At 42.8% G+C, this 22,258-nt stretch overlaps 1 protein-coding gene across 3 annotated transcripts in view; it reads left to right on the top strand.

The window, feature by feature from the left end:
* LY96 (lymphocyte antigen 96) overlaps positions 1–22,258 on the top strand; it is a 78,046-nt gene that overhangs the window by 19,257 nt on the left and 36,531 nt on the right. The window contains exons 4-5 of one of the 3 annotated variants that reach the window (XM_028500255.2): positions 7,646–7,698; positions 8,332–10,251. The exons of 1 other annotated variant lie outside the window; for it this stretch is intronic. In XM_028500255.2, the coding sequence (XP_028356056.1) occupies positions 7,646–7,698; positions 8,332–8,430 (152 nt within the window). In that variant the 3' untranslated portion in view covers positions 8,431–10,251. Of the gene's footprint in view, positions 1–7,645; positions 7,699–8,331; positions 10,252–22,258 lie in introns of those variants that run through there. One more of the 3 variants, XM_007116442.3, reaches the window with a different exon arrangement.

Below are 22,258 nucleotides of genomic sequence, written 5' to 3'. Positions count from 1 at the left end.
CCCTCCCTCTCTCCCACCCTCCCTATCCCATCCCTCTAGGTGGTCACAAAGCACCAAGCTGATCTCCCTGTGCTGTGCGGTTTCTCTTTCTGACTTACTTCACTCTGTATGACAGACTCTAGGTCCATCCACCTCACTACAAATAACTCAATTTCGTTTCTTTTTATGGCTGAGTAATAGTCCATTGTATATATGTGCCACATCTTCTTTATCCATTCATCTGCTGATGGACATTTAGGTTGCTTCCATGTCCTGGCTATTGTAAGTAGAGCTGCAATGAACATTGTGGTACATGACTCTTTCTGAATTATGGTTTTCTCAGGGTATAGGGCATTATCATTTTAAAAAAGAAGTTTTTAAAAAACTTTATTAGGTTAAAAAAATTAAGCCTAATTTTTTTTTGTTTTTTTAAAATAAATTTATTTATTTCTTTTTGGGTGTGTTGGGTCTTCGTTTCTGTGCGAGGGCTTTCTCTAGTTGCGGTGAGCGGGGGCCACTCTTCATCGCAGTGCGCGGGCCCCTCACTATCGCGGCCTCTCTTGTTGCGGAGCACAGGCTCCAGACGCGCAGGCTCAGTAGTTGTGGTTTACGGGCCTAGCTGCTCCGCGGCATGTGGGATCTTCCCAGACCAGGGCTCGAGCCCGTGTCCCCTGCATTGGCAGGCAGATGCTCAACCACTGCGCCACCAGGGAAGCCCCCAAGCGTAATTGTTTTTTATTAACATTTTAAAAATTACTGTTGCAGTTGAATGTTTTCCCCTATAATTATTTACCATTAACCAGTGCCCTCTCCTGTTTAAAAAAAGACTTCAGGTAGTTTACATGCATACATTAATTTGAGCAACATAACATAAATTAGATAGACAAAAATTAGATGGGACAAAAATGGAAAATAAGGGTAGAGAATTAATGGAATGAGAGTAATATAAAAATTCTTAACAGAAAGGCTTATACTTGCTTTGACAGGGACATCAATTGGATTATACATTTTTTAGCAGTCAATAAAAAAAAATGTTTCTGGGAGTTGCCTGGCGGTCCAGTGGTTGGAACTCTGCGCTTTCACTGCCGAGGGCCCACATTCGATCCCTGCTTGGGGAACTAAGATCCCACAAGCTGTGCAGTGTGGCCAAAAAAAAAAGTTTCTAAGTAAACCAATCTGCTTGCTATGCAAATGAAGCTTCAAGATATGTCTCCCAGCCATCTAACTCTCCTCATCTCTAACTTGTCTGCCACCCCCAAGCCACATACACATTGTGGAGCTGGCATTGCTTATGAGTCTGGGCTCAGAGCCATAAACACCTGAGTCTGTGTCCCAGCTTTTCTACCTATCAGCAATGTGACCTTGGGTGTTATTTAACCTCTATCAACCTCGTTTTCCTCATCTGGGAAATGGGGACAGTGAAACCTATTTTACGTGGTTTTAAGGATTAAATTAGAGAATGTGTGTTAAAAAGCTCAGTACAGTGCTCAGCGTGAAAATTCAAGAAGTATGGTGATTAAATATTCATGTGCATAATAGGATCCTTCTTTTGTTCCTGACTTTATAGTCCTGTCATTTTTTTTAATGAATTTATTCATTTTATTTATTTATTTTTGGCTGCATTGGGTCTTTGTTGCTGTGCGCAGGCCTTCTCTAGTTGTGGAGAGCGGGGGCCACTCTCCCTTGCGTGGGCTTCTCCCGCTGCGGAGCATAGGCTCCAGGCGTGCAGGCTTCAGTAGTTGTGGCACGCAGGTCCACTAGTTGTGTCACATGGGCTTAGTTGCTCCGTGGCATGTGGGATCTTCCCGGACCAGGGCTCGAACCCGTGTCTCCTACATTGGCAGGCGGATTCTTAACCACTGTGCCACCAGGGAAACCCAGTCCTATCATTTTTATAAGTGAGGAAACTGATGTCTGCAGTGGTTCAGTAACGTGCCCTTGGTCATTTGGAGATCTGGTAATGGAGAAGCCTCCTAACTCTTAAGAGCTACTCTTCCACTGGCCATGCTTTCTTTCCCTTTGAAAGAAATCCTTGGGACTTCCCTGCTGGTCCAGTGGTTAGGACTCCACACTTCCACTGCAGGGGGCATGGGTTCGATCCCTGGTCAGGGAACTAAGATCCCACAAGCCTGCACTGTGGCCTAAAAAAAAAAGAAAAAAAAGAAACCAAAACAACAACAACAAAAAAGCGAAAGAAATGCTCTTGGTAGATTACTGTTGTTTAAAAAGTGTCCATTTCTCTCATACAACAGCTTTACAATTATTTCACTTAATCTCTGTGGGATTATGGTGACATTTATGTGAATTTTCAAAGTTTCACTTTCTTGAGATCAAAGATGTATCAGACTCAACCCAGCCTGCCTGCTTCTTTCCACCTCCCCTCCCTGCCTTCCACAAACATCTGTTGAACCTAATTTGAGCGAGTCATGATTTAGGTTGTGGTGATCCAAAGTTGAGTGATAGGTTCTGCCTCTTCAGAAGGTCACTCTGTTCTGGGAAAAATAGTCATGGGAACAAATGTTACAAGGAAATGTCATAAATGCTAATAGATTATATGCTCTTAGTCTTAACTGCATACTTACCAACTTACTGTGACAGGAGAACTCAGATAAGGCTTCAGAGAGTCTTTTATTAGAATCTTGAGTCTGAGAACATCAGAGAGTGAGGAAAAAGGACATTCCCTGAGAGGAAACAGCATACGCAAACGTATCTAGCCATGAAGGAATATGTTTTATTTGAGGAGTAGCTTTTTTGTAGCTGGAGCAGAATGTGTTTGTGGGGAATTGCTGGAGGTGAGCCTAGAAAAGGGGGAAGGAGCCAACATGTAAGTCATGCATAAAATATTGGCCTGCATCTTGTTGTTAGTGGGTGGGGATGACCCACTGAGATTTCCATTTTTGCAGATAAGTAGGGTCCTTATGGAAGTGTTACCGACGAGGGTTCTTAGCCTTCCCTGATCGATAGAAATTGATAAGAGGGACTTCCCTGGTGACGCAGTGGTTAAGAATCTGCCTGCCAATGCAGGGGACACGGGTTCGAGCGCTGGTCCGGGAAGATCCCACATGCCCGGAGCAACTAAGCCCGTGCGCCACAACAACTGAGCCTGCGCTCTAGAGCCCACGTGCCACAGCTGCTGAAGCCCGCACGCCTAGAGCCCGTGCTCCGCAACAAGGGAAGCCACCGCAGTGAGAAGCCTGCGCACCGCAACAATGAGTAGCCCCCGCTCGTAACAGATTCCCTTGCTCGCTCCCTTCCCGAGGAGGGCGGGCTGGTTCCTTATACGGGGTGAGGGTAGGGGTGTGTCCAGGGGTCGTCCGGAGGCTTGGCTTAGGTGGTCTGCCCACCCCTTAGGTGGCGTTGTGTGCAGGGGGCATGTGCAGTACCCTGCTTTTGCTCCCGACACCCAGTTTTTGCTTCCGGCTCTTCAGAAGTGGCAGTTGGGGTTTTTTTGGCCTTTTTGTATCTTGTTGTCCATAATTTGTCCCAGCTGGGCCTGCATGCAGTTATTTTTCCTCCCTTACAGTTTCTCTATGCTTTGTTGCTGGAGGAGACGTTAGTCCAGGTGCAAGCACTGCCGCAAAGGGTCCCAGGTCCCAGCCTGTCTCAAAAGGAGGTGGGGTTGGCTGAGGCAAGAAACTTGGATGGAAGGAAACACAGCTGGGAGGCTGTGTGAGGGACCATGAGGGCGACCCTGGGGGTAAAGAGGAGGAGACGAAAGAGAGCGTACTGAGGAACAGGACAGGCGGGAAGTGCTGACTGATCTCATGTGGCAGGCAAACATTAGATAAATCAAGAACTGCTCCAGGGCCGTTGACTGGATGGACGGAAGGGCCATTATCAGAAATGACGTGTGCAAAAGGAAGAGGCAGATTTTTAAAGAGAAGGATAACGAGTTCTGGTTTGGCACGTTGGGCTCAAGGTCATTTGGGAACATTCAAATGAACATGTCCATCTGGCAGCCGAATATATGGGCTTAGAGCTCAGGACGTTCTGATTTAAGAAGCATTGATGCTGTCAACCATCCCTTGAAAATCTGGGAATCAATTGAGTAAGGAGCATACTTACCAACTTTTAAAATAACTTTCCTTTTTGTTGTTGTTACAAAGGTCATACATTTTTAGGATATGATATTTAGAAAATATGGGCAAGTGAACATAAAATAAAAATTACACATAATCATTCCACTTCTTTTATTTTTAAAAACTATTTGTTTAATTAATTTATTTAGACCCGGCTGTGCCGGGTCTTAGCTGCGGCACGTGGGATCTTCGTTGCGGCACATGGACTCCTTAGCTGCGGCATGCATGTGGGATCTAGTTCCCTGACCAGGGATCGAACCTGGGCCCCCTGAATTGGGAACTCAGAGTCTTACCCACTGGACCACGAGGGAAGTCCCCCCACTTCTTACACACACACACACACACACACACACACACACACACACACACACCTTCATTGCTTTCAAGAACACATTTATGAATAAATAAATGGATATTTCAAAGGTGTTTTAAACTTGCTAAGTCTGTTAGCCCTATTTTCAGGATTTTGCAAGGGTTGCTGTAACAAGGTACCACAAACTGGGTGGCTTAGAACAACGGAGATTTATCATCTAACAGTTCTGTAAGCTAGAGGTCTGAGATCAAGGTGCTGGTAGGGCTGTGCTCCCTCTGAAGGCTCTCGGAAAGGATCTGCTCCAGGCCTCTCTCCTAGGATCTGACGGCCCCAGGAGACTCTTGCCTTGTAGATGACCATCTTCTTCCTGTGCCTTCATGGGGTCTTCCCTCTATGCATGTCAGTCTGCGTGTCCAAATTTCCCCTTTTCATAAGGACACGGTCATATTCAATTAGGGCCCACCTTAATTACTTCATCTTAATTTGACTGTCTACAAATATCCTATTTTCAAATAAGGCCATATTCACAGGTACTGGGGGTTAGGACTTGAATATATCTTTTGGGGGGGACACCGTGCAACCCCATAACACCATCCGAGACCTGGGTCCTGCATCCTGCATAGTTGCCAGGAGACCTGGACGGGACCACCAGTGAACTGCATGGATCCCTTTTGGGAAGAGCAGAGAAGGGCCTAAGCTGAGGTTCTGTCTTCCTTTTCTCTGACTCTGCCTTGGTTCTCTCTTGGCTCCTTCAAGAGGCTTCAAGCTAACTTCCCATAAGAGGAGAGTGGGAGATGTGTCTTTCTCAGAAAGAAAGACAAAACAGTTGAAAAAGAGGGCTACTCCACAGCAGAGGTTAGAGCTCCTTCCCATGTGACCTGGTAAACATTTGGGTAGTTTCCCCAGATAGAAATTTGGGAGTTACTTTTTTTTTTTTTTTTTTGGCTGCACAGTGTGGCATGCGGGATCTTAGTTCCCTGACCAGGGATTGAACCCGTGCCCCCTGGCGTGGATGCTCCGAGTCTTAACCACTGGACCACCAGGGAAGTCCCTTGGGAGTTATTCTTGATTTCTTCCTCAAACTCAAGTCCCATCCATCTCCCTCCCTCCTACAAAGCTGACAGGGTTTGCTTCACAACCAGGGCCCCATACTCAGAAGGGCTTCACATTTGGGGTGTACTATTCTGGGATCACAGTCTTGAGATGCTTAGTCATTTTATCTTTGAGCGTGTGTTTTCTACACAAAGTGTGATGGGATAGTGGTGTATGTGCCCACCTCCCCTGGACAGGTTCTTGGCTTCCTGCTACTCACTACCTGCTGGCGCCCTGGGCCCTGCCTGGCATCTCCCCTCTCATCCCATCCAGTGACACCTGCCACCCTGCGCCCCTGGTGGAGGCCTGGAGCAGGGAGGGTCAGGGGCAGGCATGGTATCCTGCAGTGTCTGGGCTGGGGTATGGCACTGGCCGCCCCACCTGGGCTGGCAGCACCGTGGCACTGTTTAGTGGGTGACTAGGTGGGGGCCAGACGGTCTCCCCGGCGGCAGGTAGCTCGTGGAGGTATTGCACGGAGGTTGCAAAACCTTTGAGGGTCACTTGTGGATCTGCAGGCCTGTGGTAAGGAAAGATGCCCGATTTGGCTTCCTTGCCCCGCTCTGGGGTATGAGGCATCTGGCAGCATGTGGGAGGGCGACGCTGTCAGGCAGCTGTCAGGCCCAGGCTTTGCACAGGTGTCCCCCCCCCACCCACCCCCAGGTCATTGTGGATCAGCCCCTGGGTGCCTGTGAGCTTCTACACTTACCTTGCGCCCTGTGCCAGGGAACATTCCCTCAGATTCTTTCATGCCTGGGGGACCTTCGCTTCCTCCTTCCAGACTTCCTGAGCCTGGCTTAGGTCACTTTCTCCTGACCAGCTTCAGACATCTTCTGGGGATGAGCCAGGAAATATAAATTGTGAAACTTCAGTGATTCTGCCTCAGAGTTAAATGCTCTGATATTTGTGTTTACAGTCGGCATTGTACAATATAAAGGTGTTATTATGCACTGTCATTTCACCGAGGCACAGAGAAGTTAAGTGACTTGCCCAAGGTCACACATTGAGTAAGTAGAGAAGCTGGGATTCAAATCCAAGCAGTTCAGGTCCCAGAGCCATCACTCTTAACAAAAATGCTATCCTGCCTTTATCCTTACTGCATCTTTTCATTGCACATTGTATTTGGAATGGTTTCTTTGCATGTCTGTGTCCCCAAAAGACTTTAACTCTTTGAGGGAAAGGATGGTATTGTACTAACCCTTGTATCCCCAGTCCCTGGTACATAGTAGGCTTTCGATAAATTTTGGTCGAACTATTAAATTTGAATTGGATTAGCCTTGAATGAAAGATCGTAAGATCATGAAGATATGATCACTTTACTAAGTTCAAGAACCAACATCTTAATGTATTAGTACCCCTAGTCAGAATACTCCCAGAAGCAAATAAATAAATGCTTATTTGTGAGAAATGAAGGTATAGATGTAGCCATAATCTATTCATTTGCTGGTAAGGATTGTCTTTAGCCAACTTGGAGAAAAATAATCCATACAGTTTGCACTTGACTACTTATATTACTTTAAGAAAGATTTTTGGTCAATACTACTTCTGTTAGACATTCAGAACATTTCTCTTTCTATCCCTACCCTGTAAGTTCACTCCTTTGTTGTTTCTGACTGGGTCAGTGGAGTGTGGTTTTTCCTGCATTTCTGACTCTGTCCCACAGCTTCCTCAGGGCCAGGCCCATGGCTGTGCATTTCAAGTGACTATATAGCTAGGCTTCTCGGTGGTGGGAATGGAAGGAGCTTTGGTATCCTGGCTGCCTCCCAAATCTCTCCTCCACCTTTAGGAAGATTTTTCTTTATCATTCCCTGCTAAGAGGCAGCATCAATAAGTATGTATATACGTAACTTGGGATGAAGCATATTAGCACTAGCTTGTTCATCATTCATTCATTATTGAGACCAGTGGGCCTTACAAGTTTGTATCCGCTAAGGGATGAGATATAGGCTGATACTGAGAGGGGCTCAGTGTGGCAGAGGAAGCCATAGGAGAATCGTAGCCAGGGTATAAGATTCATTATTTCTCTACAATTTTGCTTGGGATTACTTCTGCCAGTAGTAAAATTGTAAGAGGTGCGCTCCGTACTACAAACAAACAAACAAGCAAACAAACAAACAAGCAAGCAAACAAAAAAAATCACCTGATGTTAGCCAATAACTTTTTGTATTTTGTATTTTGGTTGCAGAGACTGTGAATACAATAATAACATTCTCCTTCAGGGAAATACGATTTTCTAAGGTATTGTTCAAGTCATTTTGTACTTCCTTAACCTTTTGCAGTAACAGATGTGTTAAGAATTTGAAACAAGCGATTCACAACTTCTAAAAATATCGATTCAAGATTAAGATGTTCAAGGCTTTTTTTCACTTCTTTTTGGTTTTGGATATTTTGCTCTTTCTTCTTTCTGTGGAATATGGAAAAACAGAAAACTTACACCAAAGAAAGCCCTTTTTAAATTTTATTTTTTCCTTCCAACATACCTTGCTAAAAGTAATGCTCATTGTTAATATGTTGAATGATCTTTGGGTGAAAGCACTGTAGGACCATTGTGTATAACTCAGTAACTGCCTCCATGGATAATAATGATGTAATTTTAGATATTTGCATTAGAAATGCAATGAAATTTTGCACATGTTTCACTTTTGGTAACTATTTTAATATAAACATTAATAATGCATATTCTTTACCTATTTTGTTACAAATTATATCTAATGTTTGAAGATTTCATAGGCTAGGTTAGAAAACTGAGAAAGTAAAAACCAATTCAATTTAAATGGCTTTCTCCTAGTAAGATAAAATTCTTATAAAAGTCTTACAAAATAGAAGCATCTAACGTTTTATATTACTTGTATTTCTTACTACTCGTTTTAGGGACGATACAATTGTATTACAGAAGCCATCGCTGGGAACACTGAAGAAAGGCTCTTTTGCTTGAACTTTACCGTCATATACCACCCTGATTTCAGTTAGAATAAATCGAGTATATGTTTTTATTTTTCAAAGGTTTTATTCTTCATTTAAAATCTTTTTTTTTTTTATAAATTTATTTTATTTATTTATTTATTTTTGGCTGTGTTGGGTCTTCTTTGCTGTGCGCGGGCTTTCTCTAGTTGCGGCGAGTGGGGGCTACTCTTCGTTGCAGTGCACAGGCTTCTCATTGCAGTGGCTTCTCTTGTTGTAGAGCACAGGCTCTAGGCGTGCGGGCTTCAGTAGTTGTAGCACGCGGGCTCAGTAGTTGTGGCTCGTGGGCTCTAGAGCACAGGCTCAGTAGTTGTGGCGCACAGGCTTAGTTGGTCCACGGCATGTGGGATCCTCCCGGACCAGGGCTCGAACCCGTTTCCCCTGCATTGGCAGGCGGATTCTTAACCACTGCGCCAACAGGGAAGTCTTTTCACTTAAAATTTTTTTGCACAGTGTATTAGTTTGCTAGGACTGCCATAGCAAATACCACAGACTGGGTGGCCTAAACAACAAATTTATTTTTCACAGTTCTGGAGGCTAGAAATCTGAGATCAAAGTGTCAGCAGATTTGGTTCCTTTAGAGGCCTCTCTTCTTGGCTTGTAGATGGCCTTCTCCTCCCTGTGTCTTCACATTATCTTCCCTCTGTGCGTGTGTCCTGATCTCCTCTTCTTATAAGGACACCAGGCATATTGGTTTAGGGCCTGCCTGAGTGACATCATTTTACCTTAATTACCTGTTTAAAGACCCTGTCTCCAAATCCAGTCGCATTCAGAGGTACTGGGGGTTAGGGCCTCAGCATGTGAATTTTGAAGGTTCACAGTTCAGCCCATAGCACACATAGACACATAGCCCATAATACAGCCTCTTCAGTCGGTCGACTTCTCTCCATTTCCTGCCTCTACTCTGGGACAAGTTGCCAGCATTGCTCCCCTGGACTCCTCTGCTTCCTCCTGACTGATTGTCCTGCACCTGGTCAGGTACCTCAGGTAAGTTATCCTCCACAAAGGTAGTTTCAATAATACTTTCAAAATACAGGTCCTGTCGCGTCACTGCAGTGCAAATGGAACAAAACAAAACAAAAACAAACAAGGCCCTTCCTATGGCTTTTGATTCCTTTCGGGATAAAGCTGGAATCTTTCAGAGAGTATGCCAGGCCCTGCCCACCCTTTCCCTCTCCAGCCCCTTTTCCCACCACCCTCCCCTTGCTCTCTGTGTTCCAGAATGTGCCATACTCCCTCCTACTCCAGGACCTTCACCCACACAGTTCCTCCACCTCAGCTCCATGCCTCCACATTACCCGACCTTTACCCCTTATCAGTAACAGGTGTGGATCTTCATTGGCTCAGGTGCTGCTTTCTCAGGGAATTATCATCATGTAGCATGCAGCACACCTCTTACACTTTTGATACTGGACAGAGGCAGTCCTGAGTAAAATCCTGCAGAAACTATATAACATGGAGCCAGGCTTCCAGTCTCCTGTGGCTTTCTTGGTCCCCTAGATCCCTTCCTCCACCCACCTTTACCTCATCCAGGCAGGGCCAGCTTTCTTTGTGATATGATTTTGTCTACCTGTGTCCCTTCCTTCCAGTTCTTGACACTCCTTTTGTCATTATATCAGTCACAAGACTCAACTCCATGATCCCAGGCAGGGTAGTCAGCTCAGTTTTGCTCAGCAGTCTTGACTCAGCATCTAGCATAGTACTTAGGCTTGAATTTGCTCTGAATGCATATCTGTTGAATGGATAAACAAACATTTTCTTCTTAGAAAATATTCAAATAATACGTTAACTATAGAAAGCAAGATTCCTGCAATCATTCAGCTAGTATTTATTGAGCTCCTGCTATATGTCAGGCCCTGTTCTAGATGCTGGGGATACAGCATTTAACAACCCAGGCAAAAATATCCCTGCCCTCATTGAGTTTATATTTTTGTGGGAAGAGACTGACAACTAAATTACTTTAGGAGTGAGCATGCTTTGTAAGTGCCATGAAGAACAATAAAGCAGGGCAGGGTGTAGGGATGGGAATGGGGAGGTAGTGATGGTTGTGCTTTCAGATAGGGTGGTCAGGAAAGGCCCCACTGAGAAGATGATATTTGAAAGAGTTGAGGGAGCAGGCCATGTGGCTTTCCGGGGGTAAAGGCATTGCAGCTGAGAGAACAGCTGATGAAAAGACCCAGGGGTCAAGGAAGAACAGGAGCTGTTCAGATGAGGTGAGTGAGGGGAGATGAGGTCAGAGAGGTGTAAGCGTTGGCGGTGGGTAGGCACGTGCTGTAGAGTTTGATAGGCCATTGTCAGGGCTTTGGCCGTTGCTCTGAATGAGATGGAAAGCACCTGGAGGGGTCTATGTGGGAGAATGATGTCAGCTCACATTTTAAAAAGGCTTATTCTGGCAGCCATCTGCTTAGACATGGGAAAAAACTAGGGAGCTTTTTGTGATCATCTAAGTAGGGAAGGAAGGGGGAAGTTGGGAGACTTTTGAAGTAATCCAGGTAAAAGATGATGGAGGAGGTGGTGAGAAGTGACCTACAGTGGATATATTCTGTAAGTAGAGACAACTCCCAAAATACTTTTGTTGATGGGTTGTATGTAGGATATGAGACAGAGAGTGGAGTCAGGGATGATTCCAACTTCTTTGTTTGAGCAAATGGAAGGATGGAGTTGCCATTACCTGAGATGGGGAAGTCAGGAAGGAGCACGTTTTAGGGGGGGAACCAAGAACTTCGTTTTGGACATGTTGAGATATCATTAGACATCCAAGTGGAGACTTTCCAAAGGCACTGGATAAATGAGGAGAGGTCTCCTGGGCCGGAGATTGACACTTGGAAGTTGCCAACACGTAGAGAGGCGTGTTGAGAGAGAAAATAAGGGGTCCAAGGATTGAGCCCTGGGGTTCTCCCTCATCGGGGAGTGGGAGGTTTAGGAGGAGCCAGCAAAAGAGAGGGAGTGGCCACGGAGGTAAGAGGAAAACCTGGAATGCTGGCCTGTTGGAAGTCAGGTGAAGAAACTGCTTCCACAGTTTTGATCTGCTGATCTGTTAAATAAGATGAAGACTGAGTGTTGACTTTTGGATTTTGCGTCGTGGAGGTCTGTGATTTGACAATGTCACCAATAGAGGGTCCCCGGAATTTTCTAAGCATCGGTTCCAACCATGTGCCACCCAAATGTAGGGGTCATTTATTAAGCTCTCTGCAATGCTCTGTGCAATCCCCACTCACTAAGGTTTGAGGCAGGAGGGCAGGTCCTTGCCCACCTCCATTTCGCCCTTTAAGAGGAGGGGTTTGGGTTGAGGGTCACAGCACAGCTTTCTCTGAAAACACTTCCAGAAATCCCCTTTAAGATCCTCCCTTGCATAAAAGATCCCTTGACCCTTTTTTATACTTGATGGAAGTACTTTTTATTACTTGATATAAATATTTTTTTATATACTTCATGTATGATAGCTCATTCTGTAACTTTTGAACCCTTGAGGGGGTTCCAGAGCTGTGGAATGGGTTATCAGACATTCCCTATTCCCTGATGTTGTTCTGGTGTAGCCACAGCCCTAGCTCCAGGAATGGATCCTGATTTACTAGATCAGCCAGTGTGGGGTATTCTCCAGGGAATTATTGGTCCAGTTGGGCACATGACTGAAATTGGCTCAGTCAGATGGCAAAAAAGTACTAAAATTCCTTGGCTGTCTCACTAGATATAAACAGGGAGGATATTGCCTCCATTTCTGCTGACAATCATCTGATGACCAAAGGGGAACCAGACTTTAGATGAAGCCAATGCTGTGGACAGAAGAATAGAGAATTAGAAAGAACCTGCAACTCTGCAGACACTGTTGAGTCATTGAGTCAACTAAGCCAGACCCTGCCATACCTCTGGACGGTCCTGTTATTGGTTTGAGTGGGTTGGAGTCAGGACTCTATTACTTGCAGCTGAAAGCATTCTCGTTGATTTACAACTACATGGTCTGACTCATCCCAGAAGTCAGGTTAATTTCAGATTCTGGAACTCTCTTTGCTCCTGTCTCACTTTTTCCATTGCTTTTTTTTTAATATAATTTTTTAAAATTGAGGTGGCATTGGTTTATAACATTGTATATTTCATGTGTACATCATTATATGTCTAATTCTGTGTACCCTACAGCAGGCTCACCACCAAAGATTTAGTTTCCGTCTGTCCCCATATGGTTGTTCCCCTTTACCATTTCACCCTCCCCCCACCCCTCTCTGGTAGCCACTACTCTGTTCTCTGTATCTACAGTTTTTTTTTCCATTGCTTTAACCCTTCCATTGCTGATACTTGTGGGGCAACTTATCTATTAGGCATAGTGAGCACAGTGCTTGAGGCCCTCAAAAATGTTTTAAAATTGCCCCTCCGCCTTCAGTGTTGGCCCCCAACCCTCTTTTCTTTTTATGTTTGGGAGGAGGAGCCACCACATCAGCAGCCATCATCAACCAACCAGTGGGATCTACTTAGTGGTAAGTGGATTAGCTGTTTAAATGCTAAGGGTCACTGGCCTGACCACACCACAGCACGGCCACTCAGGTTCCTGCAGAGATGGCCTCAGTTTCCACCTTTGCCCCCAATGTCCAGTGTCATGGGTGTTAGTGTGCCCCTTCCCCCTTCCGTGTTTGCTCCAAACCTTCCTTTCTTTTTAAGTTTGGGGGGAGGGGCACCACCTCAGCAGCAATCATCAACCAACCAATGGGATCTACTTAGTGGTGAATGGATTAGCTGTTTAAATGCTGAGTCACCGGCCTACCCTACCACAGCATGGCCACTCGGGTTCCTGCAGAGATGGCCTCAGTTTCCACCTTTGCCCCCAAATGTTTACTTCTTGCCTGATTGAAGAGGCGGGTTTCGAGACCCCAGATTGGAGGCCATTGAGCTCTTACCCTGCCTTGCTGTGTAGATACATGATATGAAGTGGGGATGGGGGGCTAAGGGGCTCTGACTGTCAGTTGGAGCTACTTGCCTCACATAGATCAAGCCTTAATGTTTTTCTCACATCCTAGTGATAGCAGACCCTACACCAAGTGGGTATCAGAGTTAATACTGTGAGGAGACAAAATAATGAGAGTAGTTTTACCAAAGATCATAAAATATAGCATAATGTCTGCATTTTACCATTGATTTGAGTACATCCTTAGAAAACTGAATGTAGCAAAAACCCAGGACATTTTTAGAAATTATATGCTCTCTAGCAACTTTGTGTGAATTTTTATACAAGCACTGTTTTTTGAGTTATATAAAATGTTATAAAAATAGAAGAAAATGTTTAATAATTTTAATTTCTCTTAAAATCAGAATTTAAAAAACAAATATAATAACAATGAATATATAATAATGAATCTAGTCTGGGTTATATTCATCTTTATGCCAAGTCAATTATAAAATATACTTTAAAAAAAGTTTTATTTGTTTATTTATTTGGCTGCTCCAGGTCTTAGTTGCAGCACATGGGATCTTCGTTGCCTCGTGCGGGATCTTCAGTTGTGGCATGCTGGATCCTTTTAGTTGTGGCACGTGGGATCTTTAGTTGCGGCATGCAAACTCTTAGTTGCAGCACGTGGGATCTAGTTCCCTGACCAGGCATTTAACCTGGGCCCCCTACATTGGGAGCGCGGAGTCGTAACCACTGGACCACCAGGGAAGTCCCTAAAATGTACTTCTTAATACATGTATTTTTGAAGCAGAAAGGGGGCCAATGAAAGCAAAAGCACTAAGACCCAAGAAAGTCGTAATGTGGTTCTGATGCTTGGTTACCACATCCTCTTCTGTGGGGACTTTTGCTAATATTAGAAGGTTGCTAGATGAATAGACTTCTTCAGTGTTTATTTAATGCCTGTTGTTTTCCAGGCACTGTGCTAGGCCTTGAAGATGTGGGGGTAAACAAGACAAACAAGAATAGTTCCTCCCTTCACAGAATTTTTGATCTAGTAAGAAAATCGAACAACAAAACAAGTGATTATTGGAAAATTTGATGGGGGGGTCATTGTTGGAGGGGAGGAATAGAGTGGTGGGGCAAGAGACAAGAGGAGAATTGAATCTAGTCTAGTGGATGGAAAAGATCTCCTGGAGGCAGTGACATGGAGGCTGAGTTTGAAATTAATCCAAGTACTATATTCCAGGCATAGGAAAGAGCAGGCGCCAGGTGGAGAGGTGAGAGAGATACAACATATTCAAGATGTTGAGAATGTCTAATAGTTACTGATGCTTATCATGCCAGATGGTGGCCACTTTTCTAGGCATTTTGCAAGTAATAAAGCCTTTAATCCTCACAGCAATCTAAGAGATAGGTACTAGTATTATCACCATTTTACAGGTGAGGAAGATAGAGAAGAAGCACAGAAAATTAAAGTAACTTATTCAAGGTTATACACCTAGTAAGTGGCAGAGCTGGGGTTGGAGCCTGACAGTCTGGCTCCAGGCTTAGGTTTCTCCTCTTCTTTTCAGGTATAGCCGGGAGTTAGAAAGTGAGAGAGAGAGAGTTGTTGGAGGTGAGTCAGGGGACAGCGCTGCATTGCTGGGCCGTCCTACTCCTGACCCCCATCCCTGAGCGGGAGCCCTGCTCCTTCTTGACCTCAGTGTTTATCTCACCACATCCATCACATCCTCTCTCCTGGACCACTGCAATTGCCCTCTTAATTGACATCTACTCTTCTACTCTTGTCTCTCATTCCCCAAACCCTCCAATGGCCCATCTAATCATCCTTAGAATGAAATCCTACCATTTGGCCCATAAGACCTGGTATCTTCTGGTCCCCAAAGTCCACTCTTCCAACTTCATGCCCTACTTCTGTTGGCATCTTTCATTTGGTTCTGGCCACACTGTCTCCTTCCTTTTCCTCCAAAATGTTTAACACATTTTTATCTCTGATCTTTGCAATCATCCTTCCCTGAGCATGGAATGTCTTCCAGATATTTACATAATTTATTCATTCTTTCCATTCAATTTTCTGCTCAAATATAACTTCTTCAGAGAGTCCTTCCCTGGTCAGTCTATATAAAATAGAACTCACTTTCTGCCATCCTCTCTAGTTTACACAATATATCTATTTATTTGTTTATTGTGTGATTCTGCCAATAAAATGTACTCCCTGAGGGCAGGAATTTTGTTTTGTTTATTGTTCTATGCTCTGGGATTATAAAACCCAATAAAGCAGGAGCACTTCTATCTTGCCCCAGTCTCTGTTTCCTAGGCTAAGACAAACACAGAAGGTGTTCAAGCTCTATGAAAGTCACATGCTAAGATCCATGCAGCTGAAAACTAGGAGCCTGAGTTTCTGATAATTGTTATGGAGTTGGATGTCATACCAGCTCAAGACTGCCCACTCCTGTCTTCTGGTTTTGAGGGAAAATATACCCCTATTCAGTTAAGCCACCTTAGTTGGGTTCCTCTTACATGCAGCCAAACACAGTCTTAACATATGCAGCAACTGCTTATTATAAGGGCATAAGGAGAAGAATTCAAAGACCACTGAGTTTTCAAGCTTGTGTGACAAGGGAGAATTCCCCAAACATAAATAGGACAGTCTGACGGAGCTAATTTTAACGGACTAGTGAAGGATTTTTATATATATATATATATATATATATAAAATATATATTAGCTGTCTTTCAGTTTGATTTATGGATGCTGGGGAGCCACTTTGATTTTACTGACAGCTCATTTACAAGCCTCTCTTGCAGCATGGATGATGACTTTGGAGAGAAATGCCCAGAGAAAGGACTTTGGATTGTAATGTCTTGGTGAGATCGCCATGTTCTGGGAGCACAATTCTGTTTTACAGAAGGAAAAAACCCTCAATTTTTTCAGTGAATCAGACTTTATCAGTATTAGTTGGGATGCAAGTTTGGCTCCTAGGGCAAAGACCCTATATAACAGTGACTTAAATCAGATAGAAGCTTATTTCTCTCTCATCTAGGACTGATATGGCACCTTGAGGACCCAGGAACCATCTAGCTGGCCCTAGTCTGAATGGACCAAACAGTTCTTCACTATATCTGTGACCCAGAAGGCACCCTTCCATTAACAACACCATTTAAAAGACACTTTTATAAAGTTATCAGACATCACTCTTTTTTTTTCTCTTTTTAACATCTTTATTGGAGTATAACTGCTTTACAGTGGTGTGTTACTTTCTGCTTTATAACAAAGTGAATCAGTTATACATATACATATGTCCCCATATCTCTTCCCTCTTGCATCTCCCTCCCTATCCCACCCCTCTAGGTGGTCACAGAGCACCGAGGTGATCTCCCTGCGCTAGGCGGCTGCTTCCCACTAGCTAGCTATTTTACATTTGGTAGCAGACATCACTCTTTTAATTCTTGTTTATTACTGCTCCTTCATTGCCCATAAAGAGTAAATGACTTATAAAAATATTGCTTAGATGTTGACTTTTTATTCTTTCTCTTGGAGTCATTTTAGGGTTTTCAGCATATTTGCTCATTGAATTTCTTCACTGTATAGTATCCTAACTGGCTTAGGTGGTCTCAGATTTCAATTCATCCCATATGTCCCACTATTACGAAAAAGAAAAGTTTATGAAGCTGAATTTTCCCTGCACCTGAACTATTTTACGAGCTCATTATTTCTCCTATTAATATTCTCCCTTGCCCCCTTCAAATAATCGGTTAGCCCTTGAGTTCAGCATTTCGTATGGAAATCAAATACTCTTTAAAGAGCAGGGGGAGAAGCATTTGAAATTTGAATATAAATACTTTTGGGGGAAAGAATGAAGAGAAGCTGTTACTTCACATGGAAGAGACAAGGCTTGGAGGTGATTTTAATATGTAGATCAATATAAGAGGGATCATTGAAAAAAGAGTCCTAACTAGCAATTTCTGATCTTCATTTAAAAGAGAGAAATAGGGCTTCTCTGGTGGCGCAGTGGTTGAGAGTCCGCCTGCCGATGCAGGGGACACGGGTTCGTGTCCGGGAAGATCCCACATGCCGCGGAGCGGCTGGGCCCGTGAGCCATGGCCGCTGAGCCTGCGCGTCCGGAGCCTGTGCTCCGCAACGGGAGAGGCCACAACAGTAAGAGGCCCGCATACCGCAAAAAAAAAAAAATCGGTTTCACGTTTCAATGAATTCCTCAGCTGAGCTTCATAAAAATTGTTCCTAGGGATTTCCATGTTGCCTGTGAAAGAGTGGATTTCATTTGTGAAGTTATAAAGTAGTCTGGAGCTATTACACTGTGCTAGCTAGCTTTCTGAAGTTATTTTTAGAGGACACCCTTGGTTCTTCTTAATTTTCATCTCTTCTCCAGTGAATAAATTTAATTGTTTTTAGAAGCTTCTTCTTGATCTACAAACTTAATTCAAGGAAATCCTGAAAATAGCAATCCTTTTATTTTGATTAGTTTATGGCAGCATCATAAGTGTATCATGGAAAACCCCATGGTTTGTGGAAGTCGTCTTTCCCTCACCACTGATTTCCTTTAGGAATTAAGAAAAGTCCACGGTTGTAGTGGTTTACTTGTGTGGCCCTGGGCAGCTGAGGCTGAGAGATTTACATGGATTGCTGAGCCTCATAAGGGGAGCTGGGGTGGCCAATTTTCAAATGAGCCAGAAGGCCCAGATTAACAAAAGCCAGGAGAGACCTAGCAGGTGGTTATTCTATCCAAGGTTGGTCCCTTGAGGTCAGAAGATTCAGGTCAATCTGGCAAGTCTTCCTGCAGAGCTGCTTTAAAGTAAACCTTTTGTGATATTACTTCAAGATGAGCCCAGTCAGAAGGTTTTAAACGACCTATTTGCTATATTCACTCTAAAATTGTTCTTCATATGGTGTTTTCAAGTTTCAAAAAACAACAGGTGGAAGGTTCTGTAAAGCAATTCTTTAATTAAATTTTTGGGTTTTTTTACAATTAGAATTTCTCTTTAGATTAAAAAAAATTTTGTTGGCTTCTTCATTACCAAATAGTGCATTTCATTGTAAGAGTTTCACACAGTTTGTAAATGCAAAAAGCAACAAGTAGAACTTCTCTTTTCATTTCTTTCTCTACACTGCTTCCCCAAAACCATTTTTACAGTTTAGTATGTAACTTTTCAGACCTTTGTTTCATATGCATGTCACACTATACAGGCCATTTTTATACCCATGTATATAAACATGCACATTTTTAAACATGAAATTACTGTATATTGTTTTTTATTTTGAATCTGGGAAATATTTCCAAGTCAGAACATACAGATCTACGTCATTTTTAATGACTGTGTAAATTTCTATTGTTTGGATATACCATGATTTAGTTACCTGTTTCCTTAGAGAATCTATAGTATAGGATATAGTATAGATGTAGAATAGTACTAAACACTATACAAAGTATTATTTAATTCTCACAAATCTCCAAGAGGTAGGTATTATTATTGTCTTCAGTTTTTAGGTGAGAGAATTAAGTTTAGTGAAGTTAAGTAACTTGCCTAGAGTTACACAGTTAGTAAGTGGAAGATCTAGGATTTAATCTCCGTATTGTAAATCTCCAAAATCTGTGTTACGTTGCCTATCATTTTGGTGAGATTATAGGTATTTTAGATTTTTTTTTTTGGCCACGCCGTGTGGCCTGTGGGATCTCAGTTCCGCAACCAGGGATTGAACCCGGGCCACGGGGTTCAATTGGAAACAGTCATTATGGATAATTTTCAAAGTAAATCATGATATCATTAATATACATTATACAGCATTTTAAAAGAATGAGATAGATGTAGATGTACATGTACGAATATGGATAAATCTCCAAGGAATATTATTGAGTTCAAAAGTTAAGCTGCAGGGACTTCCCTGGTGGTGCAGTGGATAAGACTGCACGCTCCCAATGCAGGGGGCCTGCGTTTGATCCCTGGTCAGGGAACTAGATCCCACATACATGCTGCAACTAAGAGTTCGCATGCCACAACTAAGGAGCCCAGGAGCTGCAACTAAGACCTGGTGCAAACAAATAAATAAATAAATATTTTTTAAAAAGTTAAGCTGCAAAATTCTCCCTAAAATTCATATGGCATATCAAGGGACCCTGAATAGCCAAAACAGTTTTGAAAAAGAACAAAGTTGGAGGACTCACACTTTCTTATTTCAAAACATATTACAAAGCTACAGTATTAAATACAGTGTAGTACTGGCATAAAGACAGTTAAATAAACCAAGGGAACAGAATAGAGATCCCCCAAATAAATCTTTGTCTATATGGTCAAATGACCTTCAACAAGTGTGCCAAGACCACTCAATGGGGAAAGAACAGAATATCCACATGTACGAGAGTGAAGTTGGACCCTTCTTTTGTCTACAATGTAAGGGTCCAATGAAGTTGGACCCTTACATTGTAGACAAAAATTAATTCAAAATAGATTAAAGAACTAAATGTAAAACCTAAAACTATAAAACTCCCAGAAGAAAACATAGGGGCAAAGCTTCATGACTTTGGACTTGACAATGATTTTTTGGATAAGATGCCAAAAGCATAAGCAACAAAAGCAATAATAGAAAATGGGACTAAAACAACCTTAAAAACTTCTGTGCGCAAAAAGACACAATCAACGGAGTGAAAAGATATCCTATGGATGGGAGAAACTATTTGCAAATCATATATCTGATAAGGGGTTAATAGTCAGAATACACAAAGAACTCCTACAACTCAACGACAAAAAATCCAATAATCTGATTAAAAAATGGGCAAAGGATTTTATTTAACAGACATTTCTCCAAAGGTGATATACAAATGGCCAAGAAGCATATGAAAAGATGCTCAATATCATTACATCAGAGAAATACAAGTCAAAACCACAACGAGAGGGAATTCCCTGGTCATCCGGTGGTTAGGACTCTGCACTTTCACTGCCGAGGGCCCGGGTTCGATCCCTGGTCCTGCAAGCTGCGTGGTGTGGCCCCAAAAAACAACAACAGAGCAAACAAACAAACAAAACAAACCAAAAAAAAAAAACCCCACAATGAGATGACACCTCACACCCATGAGGAGGCTACTATCAAAAAACCCCCAAAAAAGCAAGTGTTATTTGTGAAGTTATTTGTGGATGTGGAGAAATTGGAACCCTACTGCGCTATTGGTGGGATTGTAAAATGATACAACTACTATGGAAAAAAGTGAGGGGGTTCCTAAAAAAATTAAAAATAGAACTACCATGTAATCCAGCAATCCCACTTCTGGGTATCTATACAAAAGAATTGAAAGCAGGGTCTTAAAGAAATATTTGCACACTTATGTTCATAGCAACATTATTCATAACAGCCAAGAGGTGGAAGCAACTCAAATGTCCATCAGTGGATGAATGGATAAATAAAATGTGGTGTATATGTACAAGGGAATATGATTCAGCTTTAAAAAGGTAGGAAATACTGCCAAATGCTACAACCCAAAGGAATCTGGAGGACGTGCTATGTGAAATAAACCAGTCACAAAAAGACAAATACTGTTTGATTCCATTTATACGAGGTATCTAAAGCAATCAAAAACCAGAAAGTTGAGTGGTGGTTACCAGGAGTATGGCAAAGGGAAAAGGAGAGTTGTTGTTTAATGTGTAGAGTTTCAGATGTGTAAGATGAAAAAAGTTCTGGAGATCTGTTTCACAACAATGTGAATATACTCAACTGTATTCTTAAAAGTGGTTAAGATGGTAAATTTTATGTGTTTTAGACCACAATAAAATTTTTTGCCAAAACATTAAAAATTCTGTTGTTTATAGATGTATAGGGAAACGGAAAAATAGTAAAACTAATATTTATTTAGTATACTGTAATTTAAAACATTGGAAACACTGAGTATTAAAGTGCTTTACTTCTTTGTAAAAGAATAGTTAAGCTGCAGATAGACATGTACAATATGATACATTGAGAAAAGCAAAAGAAAAAATCAAGACCTACCAAAGTATACAGTGTGCTTTCTACAGGGACATATGTTCATATATAAAGACAGTAGATAAAAATTGGAAGGATAGGGCTTCCCTGGTGGTGCAGTGGTTGAGAGTCCGCCTGCCGATGCAGGGGACACGGGTTCGTGCCCCGGTCCGGGAAGATCCCACGTGCCGCAGAGCGGCTGGGCCCGTGAGCCATGGCCGCTGAGCCTGCGACAACAGTGAGAGGCCCGCGTACCGCAAAAAAAAAAAAAAAAAAAAAAAAAAAAAAAAAAATGGAAGGATATACACAAAATTGATCACAGAAGTTACCCTTGGGCAAGGGAAAATGGGTCCAGATTGTGGGTGATGGTTTAAAGGGTGCTTCAAGTTTTTATGAATCAATTCATGAATTATTTATATAAAAATAGCCTCTAAACATATAAAATGACATTCATTCTCATAAGGAAAACTGAAATTAAAACTGCATTGAAATACCATTTTTCTTTCTTCAGATTGGCAAACATTCAAAAGCTTTACAGTATATTCTGTTGTTGAGGTTAGGAGGAAATTTTTTTTTTAATTAATTGCCAATTTTTTTAAATTAATTAATTAATTAATTTATTTATTGGCTGTGTTGGGTCTTCGTTTCTGTGCGAGGGCTTTCTCTAGTTGCGGCAAGCGGGGGCCACTCTTCATCGCTTTGCGCGGGCCTCTCACTATCGCGGCCTCTCTCGTTGCGGAGCACAGGCTCCGGACGCGCAGGCTCAGTAGTTGTGGCTCACGGGCCTAGTCGCTCCGCGGCATGTGGGATCTTCCCAGACCAGGGCTCGAACCCGTGTCCCCTGCATTAGCAGGCAGATTCTCAACCACTGTGCCACCACGGAAGCCCGGAAATGTTTGTTGATGCTTGGAAGGCAAATGGTACCAGGCTTACAAAGGGGAATTTGGCAATATCTAACAAACCCAGCCATCTACTTCTGGAAATTCAACATGA

Source organism: Physeter macrocephalus, chromosome 15, assembly GCF_002837175.3.
Source record: "Physeter macrocephalus isolate SW-GA chromosome 15, ASM283717v5, whole genome shotgun sequence".
NCBI classification, from domain to species: domain Eukaryota; kingdom Metazoa; phylum Chordata; class Mammalia; order Artiodactyla; family Physeteridae; genus Physeter; species Physeter macrocephalus.
The sequence above is the reverse complement of the archived record's forward strand: the minus strand, read 5'-3'. Positions and strand labels throughout refer to the sequence as shown.